Source organism: Gambusia affinis, linkage group LG04, assembly GCF_019740435.1.
Source record: "Gambusia affinis linkage group LG04, SWU_Gaff_1.0, whole genome shotgun sequence".
Classification (NCBI taxonomy): Eukaryota; Metazoa; Chordata; class Actinopteri; order Cyprinodontiformes; family Poeciliidae; genus Gambusia; species Gambusia affinis.
Genome location: NC_057871.1, coordinates 29,364,496 through 29,381,881, shown reverse-complemented (window position 1 = coordinate 29,381,881; position 17,386 = coordinate 29,364,496). Strand labels below are relative to the sequence as shown.

At 39.0% G+C, this 17,386-nt stretch overlaps 1 protein-coding gene across 5 annotated transcripts; it reads left to right on the top strand.

Annotated features, from left to right (window-relative positions):
* The first annotated feature begins 11 nt into the window (after nt 1-11).
* On the top strand, nt 12-15,901 carry LOC122830168 (oxysterol-binding protein 1-like). 5 transcript variants are annotated; one of them, XM_044115305.1, is made up of 18 exons: nt 12-127; nt 1,026-1,205; nt 3,494-3,702; nt 3,787-3,949; nt 4,063-4,174; nt 4,254-4,401; nt 5,203-5,317; nt 5,410-5,467; nt 5,576-5,743; nt 5,835-6,080; nt 6,188-6,308; nt 7,295-7,398; nt 7,482-7,577; nt 8,640-8,824; nt 8,938-9,167; nt 9,374-9,421; nt 10,711-10,761; nt 14,236-15,901. In XM_044115305.1, exons 2-18 carry the CDS (start codon nt 1,063-1,065, stop codon nt 14,376-14,378), a joined length of 2,340 nt encoding a protein of 779 aa, XP_043971240.1. In that variant the 5' UTR covers nt 12-127; nt 1,026-1,062; the 3' UTR covers nt 14,379-15,901. The 5 variants fall into 5 exon arrangements, with proteins under 5 accessions (XP_043971240.1, XP_043971239.1, XP_043971237.1 ...); XM_044115304.1 differs by having other exon boundaries at nt 4,254-4,452; nt 10,723-10,761; XM_044115302.1 differs by having other exon boundaries at nt 4,254-4,452.
* Nucleotides 15,902-17,386: the final 1,485 nt, after the last annotated feature.

The window sequence follows — 17,386 nt, the reverse complement described above, 5'->3', positions numbered from 1 at the left end:
ACTAATAAGAACGATTAAAGAGGTTGGCCGGACACCGTTCCGATACACAACGCGTTGCTACGTATTTAGCACAGCTAACGCTTCTGCTCCTTCGTCCTGTCTTCATGCAGGAGATGCTCGCGGACAGGTAAGACCCAGAGATGGTTGACCTAGGTCAGAAAAGCCGGTAAAAAACCTCGAGTGAAACTGCTCAGTTCGTATAGTTAGCTTCTTGGGCGCGCGAGGCTTAAACTCGTTTTCGTCTGGTTTAGCTTGCTGTGAGCTTAAAGGCAGCCAGAGTTTAAGTAGCTTTGAAGTGAAGAGCCCTGGCGTCTGTTTCACATGTAACTTACCCCCCGGTATCCATACGGTGATCATTTGGTCCTGGAATGTCGTCTTTAGGAACAGCTGTACGCATTCTGTTGTGGGAACTGAGTAGATTGGTAATAATTAAACTAAATTAGAAACTGTACAGTAATGTCAAATATACAAGGTAAGAACTACACACTAAAACAGCAGCAGATGCAGAGTATGCAAAATGTAAATTTGTGCATATTTTTGAAGAGGTAGTAAAATGATGCTGGCTTTTCAGAATTTAGTTTGAAGTTCAAATCTAAAAACGGTAGCATATGTTTGTATTCACACCCCTTTTTATTTGATACTTTTAAATAAAAGCCAGTGTGACTAATTTCTTTGTAAACGATAGATCTTCCACTTGCCAAATAGGCTCAATCGTATTTCACATTATAGATGTGTATTGCAGGACAAATATGAGTTGTTTTGGTTCTTTCTGTAATCTTTAAATTTGATTCTGATCTCCCTCATCAGAGCTTGTAGTGTTGAATCTCCCAGTAAATTAAAATATTTGATCTCTCTTGTTTTGTTTAGAAGTTGAGCCATTCTGTTCAATTTTAGATGCATCCTATAACTGGTCTGGACTGTGCGTGGATCTTATTTATATAAAGAAAAACAAAACAAAAAAAAAGCAATAAAGATAATGTTCTGCAGATATTTGTACATGTTTAATATGTGTTGTCACACTCCAGGATTTAAACTCGCTGAGTGAAATCACAAGTAGTTGTGATGTCGGAGCCCAAACCCCCCACTCCTATCATCCCGACCCCTGGAGACATGTACAAGGGATGGCTCTTCAAATGGACTAATTACATAAAAGGTTACCAGAGACGATGGTTTGTTCTCAGCAACGGATTACTGTCTTACTACAGGTGAGCAGTACAGATTTAAATGTACAATAACCTGTAAAACGGGGTAAAAATATTCAGGTTGTTTTATCCGCTAATGTACCTCAAAAATAGGAAGTGGTTTTATTATATGTTGGTATCAAACAACATTTTACTTTCAAATATTTTATTTATGTAAATAAAGTTGATTCCAAATCTAGTACATAGATTCATTGCACACAGAATGGTTTACAGCCAGCCATTTATTTCTGTCAGTTTGGATGATTGTGAAAACGCTACATTTTGTTCACAATTGCTACATATTAGCAATTCTGTATGATCCAGTGGAAAGCTTGTTTGTAAAACTGAAACTACATAATCATGGGCAGAGCTGCTAACTCAGGGTCCAAAGGTTTTGTCACACAGGCCAAAATCATCGAGTGAAAAGAACTCATGGGCCAAGAAAATAAAAAATAAGGTAGATTATTTATTTATTTTTTTGTAGGAAGGAGTTGTTATGTATTGTAATAGGTCCAAAACTTAAAAGACTTTTCATGTTTATTATATTTTTAAAAAGCATCCAGTTTTCAAATTCTTTTGGAGTTGAGTTAATGAATTTATTTTATATTGTAAAACAGGATTTGGGTCACTTCTTTCAACAATCCGTGTTATATTTAGCCAATTTTTTATTAAATGAAAATTGACTTATTTGCAGCAAAATCGACTTTCCAGTAAAAAATCTGGCTTTTTTTCAACTTATTTTAAAAGCTTGGTTATAAAAAGACAAATGCTTATTGTTGTCCTTAACATTTTCCATTGGAAAATAATTATTTTAGTAATAACTTTATCTTGATCAAAAATAAAAAGTTTCCATAAATTTGAACTAAATTTGAATAATTTTTTAACTGCATTTGGGGGCCGCAAAAAATCAGTCCAAGGGCCACAAGTGGCCCACATGCTGCAATTTGGACGCCCCTGTGCTAACCTGTCAGTCGTTGAGCAGACAGGGATTGTACATATTGAAAGTGATACAAAAAGCAAGGGGTGCCTCCAGGAATCTTGGGCCCCCTGACAAAAAATTAAATTGGGCCCCATGCTCAGCACAGCTGCGTTACAATTTCTTGAGTCTACCTGACCCATCAAAAGCGTCACAATTTTAAATCCAATACTATCCAATACTGATACTAGCACAATATTTACTGCTCATGAATTTTACATGCAACAGTTTGCAAGTAGGTTACTTAAAATTTTTCTATTAGTTTTAGATTACTGAAATGTGTCTCCCTGCAAGCAACAGTCATAGGCAATGTGCAAAATATAGATGAAGCCATCCAGACTTCTCACAAAATGCTATGTTGTTGCATTTTATTCAGGCTGCAGTACATAACTTTAATAAAAAATATGTTTTCTCCATATTTGTTAAAGTTGTCACCATGTCGTGACATTGTGATTGACAGCACTAAAACTCTCCTGCCTCTGATTGGTTGTTTCTAGATACAACTGGGAGAAAGCAGATGAAATAAATTTTCCACTGGTTATTTATATACCATACTGCCACAACATAATGACATTTTTTAACAAATATGTAAATAAATATATTTTTTTAGAAACGTTACTTACTGTAGCTTTAATTTCACTCAGGAGAGGACAGGTCAGGAAGGACGTGGGTTAGAGCTGCTGCTGACTGACTCATTTGTTGTTAAGTGTGGTAAAAGGTACAGGGACAAGTTCAGTATATCAATATGTTGGTAATTTCTTTCCTTCGTTCATAGAATGTTAGTGAAATGAAGGCAAACAGTAGCCCGAAGCTGAGCTAATTATGCTAAATGGTTGATAATCTCACACAGTCTACCCACCTCTGTTGGCGAAAATCTGGGTTATAAATTGACACTCTTGTTTTTTTCTCTCTCTCCATTTCTTTATTTTTTGAAAACCCGACTTTATTATTTTTCTAGACAGCATAGTAACAGCAACAGTTGTTCTTGTCTTCTACTGACTGCTGCTGAACATCGTCACCGTCAAGCTTCAAGCAGGAACGAACCATTTCATGCAGATCCAGGGGGGTTCAGTGCAAAAATGGATGTCTGAGAGGGGCAACATTTGATTTTATTGAAATGTACTTGTATAAATGCTGGTAAATTAAGATTATATTCAAACAAAACTTACACTCTTGTTTTAAGAGGAAGAATCCCAAAAAACTGTTAAATATTGCATCTCCTTTTTCTATATGATTTTTTTTCCCTTATTTTTGTTGACACACACATTCATGTTGCAGAAATGTTGTGTGTGTGAACCTGGATGCTTTTGACTCCCCACCGTGGTGCTGTCTCCAGGTGTCAGGCGGAGATGGGTCACACCTGCAGAGGCACCATAAACCTGGCCACCGCCAACATCGCCGTGGAGGACTCCTGCAATTTCGTCATTTCCAACGGGGGAGCGCAGACGTATCACCTGAAGGCCAGCTCCGAAGTCGAGCGCCAGCGATGGATCACCGCGCTGGAACTCGCTAAGGCCAAAGCCGTGCGCATGCAGGACGAATCTGGTGAGACACAGGCCCAATAAAGACAGGAGTCACGATCACTCTCGTTGTGTTCAGATCCAACATGCTGCTTGTGTTTGTCATCAGACGACTCTGCTGATGAGTTCTCTGCAGCGCCCCCTGCCTCCACTCAGGCCAGGGGATCTCATACCTCAGAAATTCAGTCCACGCTGCGCATTCTGGGCAGCAAGGTGGAGGACCTCACCACCTGCAACGATCTGATTGTTAAACATGGCTCTGCTCTCCAAAGGTTAGCGTGTGCTATGGAGCTTTCAGAAGAATCAAAGCTGTAAATGTTTTGTTAGCGTTCTTGCTGTATTTATTTATTTATTCATTTATTTTACTGCTTTCGCAAAACATTAGGTCTTTATCAGAGCTGGAGGGGCTCCAGGTTGGAACGGACATGGGGGAAAAGATCCGACAGGTCACAGAAAGGGCCACGCTTTTCCGAATCACCGCCAACGCCATGATCAATGTAAGGTTTAGTCCGTTTAGAGCTACTGAGGCTGCTGCTGAGTTTTTCTTCCTGACATGACGGAGTTTTCTTCCTGAAGGCCTGCAGGGACTTCCTGTCCATGTCCCAGAGCCACAGTAAGCGCTGGCAGAAGGCCTTACAGACTGAGAGGGAGCAGAGGATTCGCCTGGAGGAGACTCTGGAGCAACTAGCCAAACAGCACAACCACCTGGAGAGAGCTTTCAGAGGTGCCACCGTTCTGCCACCTTCCCTCAGCAATCCCAACTTAAGCATTAAAAGTAAGGCTCTTGTTTTGGACTTCTGTCTTCTTAGTCTGTTAGCAGAGATCCTACACAGTCTGAATGGCTGGAAACTAAAGGTGCAGAAACAAATTCATTTTATAGAGAATCACAATTCTTTGTCCTGGGAATTTAGAATCGATTGAAAATGCACAAAAACAAATTTTGAAATGCATTTAAGTTGCACATCTTTGCTGCTACTATGGCTTTTCCCCATGTGTGACCACTTCCTCCCTTCCATCTCTGTTTGGTACCTGTAAACAGACCATTTCCTGTTCAGATGTGGTTACACAGGAGATGGTTCTGAAGAAGGCAGAAATCTCTCAAACATGTTGGTTCTACTCCCTGTTTCCATATAAAATGGTTCCGAGTGATTTGACAACTGATGATTTGCGTGACTTTACCTAATCGGTTGTCATAGCGAGTAGATGGCGTCTCCGGGGTCGGGTAACATTTGACCTACAGGGTTCAACTACTCAGTTTGTTAAACATTTTAGATGTAAAGATAAAAGTTGAGTTAATACCTTCACCACATTAACTCAGTTATAATACATCGATGTGTTTATGTCATCATTTTTAAAACATAGAGATAATAAACCCCAAGTACAGTAGATAATTCTTTTACACTCAATTGGCCATAAAAATAAAAAGATTGATCTCAGAATTTTTTTTTTATGGGAAATATTTTGGAAGTATATTTGGAACTGTCCACTCATTCTATTATGTTTTTATTGTCCGTCATGTTTGAAGGCGGTGTTTCAGGAAAGGGCGACGCCAGTGATGAGGACGATGACAATGAGTTCTTCGATGCAATGGAAGACCCAACAGGATTTATTACTGTTCCTGCTGACCCCAAGTACCACAGGTTGATCCTCTTTTTCTGTTTTTCTAAACATGCTGTTCTGCAGTACGTCTCTCCAGCGATGCGTCATGTCTTCTCTCACCTCTGTTCTCCAGGAGATCTGGCAGCAATATCAGCGGGATAAGCAATGAGACGGGAATGGACGACCAGTCGGTAACGTTCTTGGTTTTTATCTTTTGATTTGCATAAACTTGATGAGATAAACTTGCACTAACCTTTCAAATGTCCCCCCCGCCCTTGTTTTTTGGCTTCCTCGATCAGTATGACGAACTGTCCTTGGCGTCCAATTCTGAATCTTCACCACCTCTTGAGCTGGAACCGGTCAGACAAAGACGGACTCGTATTCCTGACAAACCCAACTATTACCTTAATTTGTGGAGCATCATGAAGAATTGTATCGGGAAGGAGCTCTCAAAGATACCGATGCCGGTAAGATCCAGTAAGAAATGTTGGATTTTTTATTTTTTTTTACCTAAATGAAGTAAAACAAAACTTTTTCCATGTTGTCTTGCGTTTCCAGGTGAACTTCAACGAGCCGCTGTCGATGCTTCAGCGTCTGTCTGAAGACCTCGAGTACTACGAGCTCCTGGACAAAGCCGCAAAGTGTCAGAGCTCTTTAGAGCAGATGTGCTACGTGGCGGCTTTCACCGTCTCGTCCTACTCCACTACGGTCCACCGCACAGGGAAGCCCTTCAACCCCTTACTGGGGGAAACCTTTGAGCTGGACCGGATTCGAGAGTCCGGTTACCGCTCGCTCTGTGAACAGGTTTGCAAAAAATATATGTACACACCTGAGCTGTTTGCTTGGATCAAGCCGGTTTTTGCTTTCAGCTATGAAGGAATGAATGATTAAATGTCTTCCACCCCCCTCAGGTAAGCCACCACCCACCAGCGGCAGCCCACCACGCCTTCTCCGAGAAGGGCTGGACCCTCAGACAGGAAATCACTCTGGCCAGCAAGTTCCGGGGAAAATACCTTTCCATTATGCCTCTGGGTAAGTTTTCAGCTGTTTGTATAGTTGTGGTTTAAAGTGAAATACAGTGAACCCTCGCTGTAACGCGGTTCACCTTTCATGGCCTCGTTTCTTCGTGGAGTTTTTTGTGCAGTTTTTTTTTTTGTCACAACGCATTGTGTTCTGCGTCCTGATTGGCTAAACAGACTCTGCGCTTCTTCTCTACCTGTGTACCAATAAAATGAAGGTATTTAAATATACAGCTTGGCAAATTTTGAAGAAAAAAGAGCGACAACAACTACCTATAATAACTCTGTTTTTCTCTCGAAAAAACACACCTGCACCACAGGTTTCAAAAGAAAAGGTACTAGAGAGTCAGGCTGCAGCATCACAGTCAGAGGAACAGTGAAATACACCAGTCACAATTTGTCCTACTGTACAGCATATTGATGATTACAATGATTATTTTACTGTAGTTATTTGTAAGAAAGCGTTCTATGTGTTAAAAAAATGCTTAGGCTTGAAAACGGGTTTTGTTCATTGGTTTCAATGTAGAGTATTTAATTATGCTGTAAAATAATTGTAAAAAAATAAAGGTTACTACGTCACGGATTTCGTCTCACGGGTTCTTTTCGGAACGCAACCCCCACGAAAAACGAGGGTTCACTGTAACCCCTAAATAAAGACAAAAATATTTGTCTTTATTTTTGTAACCGATCAACTGACGAAGTATATTATCAGGTTTCTACCTTCATGTTTCTGTGCAAATTTTGACATTTTTGTGCAGCTCTTTTAGTTTGGCATTATTTTGTAAAACCGAGTGGGGAGTATCGAGTGTTGCCATGGCAACAAGCGAGCATTGATTGATATTTTTATTCCGTTTTTTTTTAAGTTCTAATATGTATGAGACAAAAAGGTGATTGACAGCACTAAAACCCTCCTCCTGGCTGTTCTTGTTTTTTATTATTACGGTATGATTTATTTGTTTTTGAGTAGAATAAACCTCTGTTCTGGTTATCTGTCACCAGGCTCCATCCAGTGTATGTTTGATAAGAGCAACAATCACTACTCCTGGAAAAAAGTTACGACGACCGTACACAACATAATCGTTGGGAAACTGTGGATTGATCAGGTAGCGGTGGTGGTTGTATGAAAATGATCTTTTGTGTAGAAACCCTCAGTGGTTTTTGTATTTGACTCGACTTCCTCCGTCAGTCAGGAGAGATCGATGTGGTGAACCACAAGACGGGAGATCGCTGCCACCTCAAGTTTGCTCCTTACAGCTACTTCTCTAGAGATGTACCCCGGAAGGTGAGCCGGCGTTCTGGTCGAGGAGCATGCTCCTTTGCCTGAAGCATTACTTTCTGTTTTCTGGATTCAGATTGGAATACAGCATTTTAAGGTTTTTGCAGACATCTTTTCCAGAGGTTCTAGGTGGAAGATGTACTCAGACATGTTTTAATATTTCAGAACCTGGAACAGGTTTTGGAAATCTTTCTATCTTGAATCCGTGTTCTACATTGAAACAAAATAAAATTCCTTCAAATGAAAAAGTTATTCAGTTTTTTGAGGTTTAAAATGTTTTTCTTCATTGTCTCACTGACTCTGGTATTTGCACGGTATTCAATGAGCAAACCCAATTCTGACACCAAATTATCAGATGTAGATGTAAAGGATTGGACACTGCATTTCACATTACATTAAATTAATCTCTCTGTTTTTACATTTGAAAATAAAAATGTGTTTACATTCAATTTATAAACTTAACCCTCATTTAGTCCTTTGGTAGCTCTTAGACCATTTTTCTGCTGAAAAGAGAGGAAACTACGACAGCATTTTCAGGGCTTTGTAGAAAAGGATTAATCTAAATATTTTCTTGTCTTTTCAAATACATTTTTGACTTTTTTTTTTTTTTTTTAGAAAATCTTTCACTTTTGAAGCTCAGAAATCTTCTGAGATTAACCTCAAAATTCCTGAGATTTTGGGGAGAAGTTTACTCTTATTTTTTTTTCCCCTGTTTATGATGGCCATAATACGCTGTTGTGGGGAGCAGACCCCAGGGTGTGTGCAAAACTGTGGATTATTGTATCAAATATTATGATATATATACCAAACCATGGTCACAGAATCACAATCTTATGGGCCCAGCAGTAGAGTCAAACACTGTGTGTTGTTGGCTCCATGTTGTAAATATTCATGTAAGGGTCCCTGGAGAGTGAGATGCAGTGTGATCTGTGTCGTTCTGTGGCACCATGGTAAAGGATCATCTGAGGAACTCGCTTCTTCCTTCTTTGTTTACTCTGTCCTACAGCAATAAAAAAGCATTTTCCAATTCTGCGCGGGATGTGAAATGTGGGTATTTTTCTCTCTCAGGTGACGGGAGTCGTGACGGATAAGGATGGGAAGGCTCATTATGTTCTGTCAGGAACATGGGATGAGAAGATGGAGTTTTCCAGGATCATGCAAAGCAGCAAAGGCGAGAATGGGACTGAGGGCAAACAGAGGACTGTTTACCAAACCCTCAAACCCAAAGAAATTTGGAGAAAGAACCCTTTACCGTAATTTCTTTAATTGTATATAATCCTTCAAATATTTAGAGCGAACATGAAAATTCACGAGGTTCCAGAGTGACGCTTCGTGCTTCAGATCTTGTCTGACGATGTCCTTACAGGGAAGGAGCAGAGAACATGTACTACTTCTCCTCTCTTGCGTTGACCCTGAATGAACCCGAGGAGGGCGTGGCGCCGACAGACAGCCGGCGGCGTCCGGACCAGCGCCTGATGGAAGAAGGTCGCTGGGACGAAGCGAACGCAGAGAAGCAACGGCTTGAAGAAAAGCAGCGCTCTACCCGGCGAGAACGGGAACGAGACGCAGTTAAAGTGGTTCCAACGCCTGAGGAAGGTAGGAGGCGATCAGAGAAAGTCGTTCTTCTGCAGATCTGGCGTCTGTCCATCCAATTTCTTTCACCTTCAGTCATCATCCCTTCACCACGTTCATGTCTGAGGATGTAGCTGGTGTTTGAAATCGCTTCACTCTTCACTTTTGTCTTGCTGATAACATCCTTCCCTACGTTTTAACGTCTCTTCATCCATATTTGTCCTGTTTAGCTCTTGCACATGAGGGTGGCACCACAGGAAGTGAGGTTTCTGATGAAAGCAAGTATCAATTCATATTTGACTTGGAACAAAGTGCCCTGTGTTGCTTTTTTTAAAAGAAATTTCTGTAAATTGTACATGCTGTAGGCATGCCGATGTTTGGCGTTTGTGTCTCAGTTTACTGTCTGAGCAGCACCTCAGTAAAACACTGATGCAGATGTGAATAAATCAGTTGCAAAAATGCTTAGAAATCAATGAAAAAAAAGTATTTTATTGTTATTGAATCTCATTCCACTGAAAGGTAGGGAACAAAATCACAAAGCCATAATTCTTTATAACCATAATTCCTTTCAAATGAATGTAACTGCAGGATACTTTAAAGGGAAAGTATATAAAATCAACTTTCTTGAGCCTTACATCATATTATAATGTTATTCCCTCATAAAAAGCATTCCTATTCAGTTATTCAATCTTCCATAGCAACCATTCAGTTGCAGTCTTCATACGTCCACCTCACAGAGCATGCCTCTTCCATGACTCTCCCATTCAGCTCCTTCAGATCTCCTGCACATCTTCTGAGCTCGTTATAGGAGCTACTTCTTAGTGAAATACTGGTTAAATGTTGTTAAATGAGGAGCCATCTTGTGATGACGTCCAGAAGGCGGCGTTTCAGAAGGAGCTGGAGTTTTTAAAGAGACCCTATTGGCACCATGTGCCTGAAAAATACCTGATTCTGTCCCTTTTAACTGAGTAACATTTTAATAGTAGTCCCTTCCTTTGCTTTTCTGGGATATAAAATTTATGTCGGGATTAAATGCATTTATGCTTCATAGTAAAACATTCAAAATAAAATATTTTGATTTAATAAAGTTAGTTTGAAAGCTACAACTGACATATTTAGAGAACAAAATAATGAAACCGATCAGAAGCCACGCATCTACCAAAGTCTCCAATCCCCATGGTGGAAGTGAATTTTTCAACAGATTTGTCTGTCGGTTTGAGCCAACTGGAGTGCTTGTTGCCAAAAAGCTCAAAAGTTTAAGATTATGCAACAAACAAACTCTTTAACTTTATAAAACGTTTGTCTGCTGTCACTATCTGCTGCCACTTTCAGACAGACACGGCCGCTAAAATCAACATTTGATTGCAGAAGTTACTTAATTATATTAAACATGGATCTGTGCGTCCTCTGAAACGCTTTTAGATGACATTTGTTGTGAACTGGTTCTACATAAGTCAACCAGACTGAGCAGAATCATTAATGCAACTCAGGGCACTTCGTTCTTTCTTAAACTACACATCAACATTGTGGTGATTGTTTTATGAACTTATATTTTCTGTTTGTGCTGGGGTTTGCTCAGCTGATGCAGAGGACTCTCCTCCCCTCACGCCTGTTGCATGCAAGTATCCCCCTACGTTTTCACCCTCCGTTCTATTTATTTAACGAAAATATAAATATTATGTATAAGCTCTAGAAAAATCATCCTTTTAATCTTTTTATTTTTTCCTTTAGCCCCTCATGGACAATCTGTCCCGCTATACCCAAGCAAGTATTCAGATAAAATCATCATGTAGTAAAAACTAGATAGGCTTGGAGCCCAGTTTTGCAGGGGCAGGGGGAGTTCGATCCAATCCCAGTTTCTGAATTTTTATAAATATCTGCTGACACTGATAGTTTCTGATCCAGAACGCCTTAGGCTTAACATTTAATTCTCATTTTGGACACTAAATAAGCACGTTGGGGGTGCTGTAGACTCCAGAAGTCAATGAAGGCTAAACAGTGAGGGTCTATTTGAGTGTACAATGGGCTGAAAAGCCTCTTGATCTACAACAAAACTACTTTGTGATTGTGTAATTTATTTCTGCCAACGGTCATCAATTACTCATGAGCAGACAGTGCTGCACTGTGTGCATACATGAGGAATAAACTCCTGTTTTATTAAGCCATTTACTGTGAAAATAAAGTAATTAAATAAAAAAGTCAAGAACCTATGATGGTGATATTTTATTGTGTACTTTAAACTGCCATAAACTTAGACTTGTTGCTGAAAAGTTGCTTTATAAATGAACTTCATCTTCACATGTTTTGTAAATGCCTAATGGAATTACAAACACATTTCTGTTTGCTTTTTACAGTTTCCTTTTTAAATCTGTCAGTTTCTGGGATTTTGGTTAATAACTAATTATCACTAAGGGTGTATCGATTTGTCGGCCTTTAATTTTGGGAGATCTGCGATCAGCCGATACTTGCGTATAAAACCGATCTTAACCACTGACCTTGGCCAGTGATGTCAGCCAGGCTCTGAAAAACAGTCACTGTCACCTTGTGCTCTGTGTAACAGAGGATTGACTGACGAGGCTGATTTGTTGTGAGCTGATTCTACATAAATCAACCATATTGAATAGAACGTGACATTTCGACCAGGTCACATCCAAACGTCGGCAGTTAACAACAGTTACACCCACTGTTGCCAACTTGGGAGCAATAGCTGCATTTCCATTACAATATTATATTAATATTCCGCTATTGTCGGAGTAAACCAAATGCGTGATTGCTGTGTTTTTATTAAATAAGAAATGCAATTAAAATCAAAAGTGAATAACTTTTTTCACGTGATACATTTATATAAAAAACGGCATCATCATCTTACCACTTCCTCTCATCTTCTTCGTCATTTCCCCCAGTAGTAACATCCAGTTGTTGATCACGTGACTCGCATGATGCAACAAAAAGTGTTGATCACGTGACTCGCAGAATGCGAGTCACGTGATCAACACTTTTTGTTGTGATCAACGAAAAGTGTTTCCACTGCAGTTTTGCAAAATACACTAATTTCATAACCACCTCATCCTGGGACAAAAACTTTTTATTGAAAGATGTTTTTTTTTTTATCTTTTTTTATTTGGCATGTTTCCTTTAAACATGTTTATTTTTGTATTTCCAGTTTGTGCAATTTTAAGGTAAATGAAAACGCTGCTTATGTTATTATTAGCAACTTTTAAGATGGAAAAAAATTGGTATTGGGCAAAATTGGAATTAACAGGCCAGGCTTTTTAGTGATCGGTGATCAGCCGTAAAACTGCTATTGGTGCACTGCAAATTATCACCTGCATGTGGTGCTATCGCTGACTTTTACAAATCTCATATTTGAAGTAAAAATATCAGCATGGCTAAAGCAGTGCAAGGCTAAGAACAGCTATGTACTGTATATTCTGTTATCTTTGACAGTTCATCTTTTTCTCTGTCAATAATCTCAGCTTATATTTGAGGTTTAATGAAAGCGGAGTCAACACAAAGACAGATGTTTAGCGGGGGTGAAATGAAAGCAGCAGGGAAAGCCAGAGTTGGCATTCGCAAATCTCTAATAAACTAATGATAATCTCCTCATATCTCTGTAGTCTGTATACTAATGTTGTTTTTTTAAGTCTTGATTATGGCAGCCATTTAAATTTTTTAATTTTTTTTTCTCAATGAAAGCTAAGTTGGAGTTTGGGCAGTGGGTGTAAACGGAATATGTCTGAGTGGCCGGACTTTTGTGTTTGTATAAAACACAAACAAACAACAATCTTGTATTTGTTTTCTTGTCGTCGCAAAAAGGAAAGTGATCCTCCACCTCTGTGTATAGGTTTACTACCAAAATAAAATGCCTCTGCTTACATACAATATAGCAGAGTTTTCACTGTCAGCTTAAGCTTCCTGAGTAAAATCACCTCCAACAATAAGGAACCACGGCGTCTGGATCAGTGACCTCCAGGAGGGGAATTAGCTGGGATACAGAAATGGGATCCAATCAGCCCTCTAGCTCTAGTGAACAAACCAACACCTGTAGGGTTGTAGTAAACTCTGGATTAGAAAACCCTGCACAATATTAAGCAATCACTTCATTTCCTCTTTCCGACTCGCTCTCCCTCTCTCAGTGGAAGGCAAAGAACATCCTTTTAGAGCCCTGGCCAAAAGCAAGTAACATGTGCCCTGTTCTCTGTTGTAACCTGTGTCATAGAGCCAGATGTAGATGGGCTGTGATTGGCTGTAGAATTTTGCTCCATAGGTTGAGATGTACAAGCTCGGTGTAACAGTCGTCTATCTGCTGGCGTCTGATGGAACCTTGGCTGCTTCCACTGACTTTCCTTCTGCTTTGTCTTAAATGAAGTTCATCCAAAACAGAGCATTATTATGACCATCTGAACTGAATTGAAGGTGCAGTATGTAACGTTTATTAAAAAAACAAACATGTTTTCTGCATATTTCCTAAAACTGCTTCCATGTGGTGACAGTATAATATAAGACAGATGATCCATGAAAAGATCAATCTGCTCCACCTCCTCCCTGAGCTGCTAATGCTGTCTGACGAAAAGCACTGCTACCAACCAAGAACAGCCAATCAAAGACAGCAGGAGGGTCTTGGCGCTGTCAATCATCTCATGTACATGCTGCTAACTGCGCTAATGGTGGAGAAACGACTTACCGTTACAGGAAAAATTTTATCTGCTGTCATCAGTGGCTATGCTAAGTAGCTTGAGCCTTCATGATGGTTAGTGCTAGCTGCAGGGAAAGGGTGGGGCAGCAAAAGCAGCGGCACACGGAGAAGTGATTGACAGCGCTAAAACCCTCCTCCTGGCTCTGATTGGTTGTTTCTAGAGAGCACTTTGAGAATGCAGAGCAGCTTAATTTTTTCCTTTCAGATTAACTGTGAGTGACCATGACAGTTTCAACAAATATGTGTAAAAATATATATATAAAGCTATATATATATATTTTTTTTTAATAAAAGTTACATACTTCTGCTTTAAAGCTCCACATGTTGCTTCTCAACTTGCAGTTTAAACATTCTGTGTTAAAACTGTGATTTTATTTTGTCTGGCATCCTCCTCAGGCGCCCATCCAGACAATTACCAAGCGCTGTGGTTCGAGAAGATCCACGACTCCGTGTCTGGAGAGACGCTGCATGTCTACAAGGGAGGCTACTGGGACGCCAAGGAGCAGGGAAGTTGGGAAATGTGTCCCGACATCTTCTGATTACAGATGCCTGTAGCCTCAGGACCAGTCTGTTGGATCTCGCTCTCAAAGCACACTCAGTGCTTATGGGTATTGTAGTCATTGTGCTGCTGGTTGTGTTGCATCCCACTGGCCTCATGAGTTGGATCTAAAACCGGGGGATGGTGTCACCCTCTAGCTCCACCTTGTTCCAGGGGAAAGAGAGAAAAGCAGTAAGTTATGTTCTGACCACTGGATGCTAATTGTAACTATTATTACTGATACAAGGAGAAAACACAGAATACTGCATTTTGTGCATTCAGTCACTGGAACAGAACATTCACTAATTCCTGGACAAATTGACAGAAGAACAAGCTAAAGTTGATCACCTCGCTGCAAAAACACATTTCACCAAATCTTTCTGATCTGGTTTCTAGTGTGAATATCTTAGTGCACGTTAAATGAGATAAAATTTACATATAAGTAACTTTTCAACAAGACACAGGGCCTTGATTTATGTTAATAATTCCCTAGTATTTATGACAAAGTAAAGCAGATTATTTCACTTATAACATGGGAAAAATGTCTTGTTAAAACAGATATAATCTGCTAGTGAAACTAGTATTTTTTTCATCAATACTAAGGAATTAGAGTTAAAACAAGCTCATTTTATATCACCGAAAAGCTACTTGTAAGTTACTTTTTTCTTATTTTGCGTTTACTAAGATATTTGCAATAGAAACTAGACCAAAACTACTTATTAAAATTTTGTTTTTGAACAGTCACAGTGATCAACCGTCGGCATTCCTCATGCACAAAGCAGCCATGTTGGATTTTGAGGTTGTGGATGGCGCAAAAAAACAACTTCTTCATTCCTAGAACTCAAAAAATCTGACTCATGTCTCCAGTGAAATGCATCATCAGTTTTCAGAGCACCTCTTCTCTCCATTGCCACTCTTCTTCCAATTTGAAATCTTCTGATCCATTTATGATTTGATCATCCTCTATGCAGTGCCTTATAAAAGTATTTACCCACCTTCCATTAAACTTTTCACATTTTGTCACATCATAACAGCAGTCTGTTATGTCAAAGTTTCATCTCATACGTCAGCACAATGTAGTGTGTAATTGTGAAGTGGAAGAAGAAGGATTAATCAAAATAAAACGTAAATGATAAACCTCTTATTGCTACAACTCCGCATCTTTTCTAGACTAAATCTACAGGTTTTGTACATCTAGTCTTCATAATTCTGTTCTCCTGCTGGATTTTTGCTTCTTTTACATTCAGGTCGACTCTTTTGACTAATCAGATCTGAAGGCACTTGGTGGCACCGGGTTTTATTTGAGGGCATTAAATTAAAGGGGACTAAATACAAATCCACCCCATCATTTTTAACGACCTTGTATTGTTTTCCTTCAATGTCACAGTTATACGCTACTTTGTATTCAATTCTAACAAAAGTCAAATACTTTGAAATTTGTGGTTGTAACATATTAATACTTTTCCAAAGCGCTGTATGTATTTTTGTTCATGACAGCTACTCTATTAAAGGCAGTTCATTGTTGTTGTTCTTTTTTCTTTTGATTTTAATTATTTTGCAGTGAATCCATGTTCACTTTGAACAAAGTTGAATTATCTCAAAGCTGGAAAATATGTAGGCCATTGTGCTGTGTGTTTCTACCGGAGCTCTACTTTTTCTACCCTGTAAAAACCTTTCAATAGTATTTATTTAGTGCTTTCTTTCCAGACTCTTGCACTCCTATAAAGTAGAATATAGAAACACAACCAGCTGTTTCTGGATGTCCAGATGCTTCATTTGTAAGTGGTGGTGTATTAAATTTTTTGTTTTTTTGTCCAGTTTCAGAATATCTTTCCTGATATTGTGCAGAGTGTTACTTTTTTCCATTTTCCCCTGTGTGAATACGGAGTTGCTGGTATGAATTCTAAGGCAACAATCCAAGAAATCAGTTTCAGGTCAGTGAGAATCAATTTGTGTCTCTTCCTTCAATGATTCATTTTAAACAGTGCAGGTTTTATCTTTAGATTTAATGACATGGTCTCATACAATCCTTTGGTATAAAAAGGTGAAGATGACGGATTTGATCTTCACCTTTAAGAAAGAGTTTTAGTAGAGAACTTAAAAAAGATATGGTCCAAGAGTGTGGTGGGGTTTTTTTGTTGTTGTTGTGAGGAGGGGGGGTTATTATTACCATATAACTTCTTAATCACAGCTTTAACCTTATGGAAGGAGAATTGAGTGATTTGTGTGCTGCAGGTGTCACATTCTTCCAGAGCTATATGATTACCGGGTGTTTGTTCTTAAAGAGTTACTCCTGTTTCTTTGTTGTATAATTCAAGCTGGGTTACGATGTGGCTGATTAAAATGAAAGTGAAATGTTAATATTTCTTATTAAAGTGTACTTACAAATGAAGACGTGTTGAAAAACGATGCTGTGTACATGAATCGGACTGTGAAGGAAGTGGCTGCAGTTAGAGAGTACTAAACAGAGAAGCACTTTAATGTTGTTTTTTGCTTCACAGTTTGAAGTTTCTTCATTAGCAGGGCCAGCTTTCTATTTGAAATATTTATAGATTTGTCCCACAGAATTGTATGTTTTTACCCACAACATTTAAACTTGTAACTGCATCTATTCAGATGATTCAGTTTACAGCTTCTTCTTTTTCGAAACATAAATCCCTCTGTGGTTTTGTTGCTCCATTGTCTCAGTTTGTATGTTTTATTAAATCTTTTTTTAATCTCATTTTCTCTATTTCCACGTATTATTATTATTATTGTAGTTACTACAGTGCACTTTGTAGACTGTCACTGTTCACAGAAGAGATTTAAAGTTGTGCTTGCACTTTATCTAACTGAGTGTTCCAGGATGTAATATGACTAATAAATGGTTGGTTTCATTTGGATGTTGGGTCCTTAAAAGATTTGTTATTTTTGGAAAGTTACATTTTAAAGGTTCCTAAGCTTTGTTCACTTTGGTTATTGAAAACAGGGATTATGAAATGGATTGTAGTTAGAGATTATAAAGATAAT

Excerpts from the sequence above, each read along its gene's own strand:
- LOC122830168 (XM_044115302.1), top strand. The coding sequence starts at position 1,063 with ATGTCGGAGCCCAAACCCCCCACTCCTATCATCCCGACCCCTGGAGAC. Across the intron at positions 3,950-4,062 it reads CATGGCTCTGCTCTCCAAAG|GTCTTTATCAGAGCTGGAGG; the intron begins GTTAGCGTGTGC and ends GCAAAACATTAG. Across the intron at positions 10,762-14,235 it reads TCCCCTCACGCCTGTTGCAT|GCGCCCATCCAGACAATTAC; the intron begins GCAAGTATCCCC and ends CATCCTCCTCAG.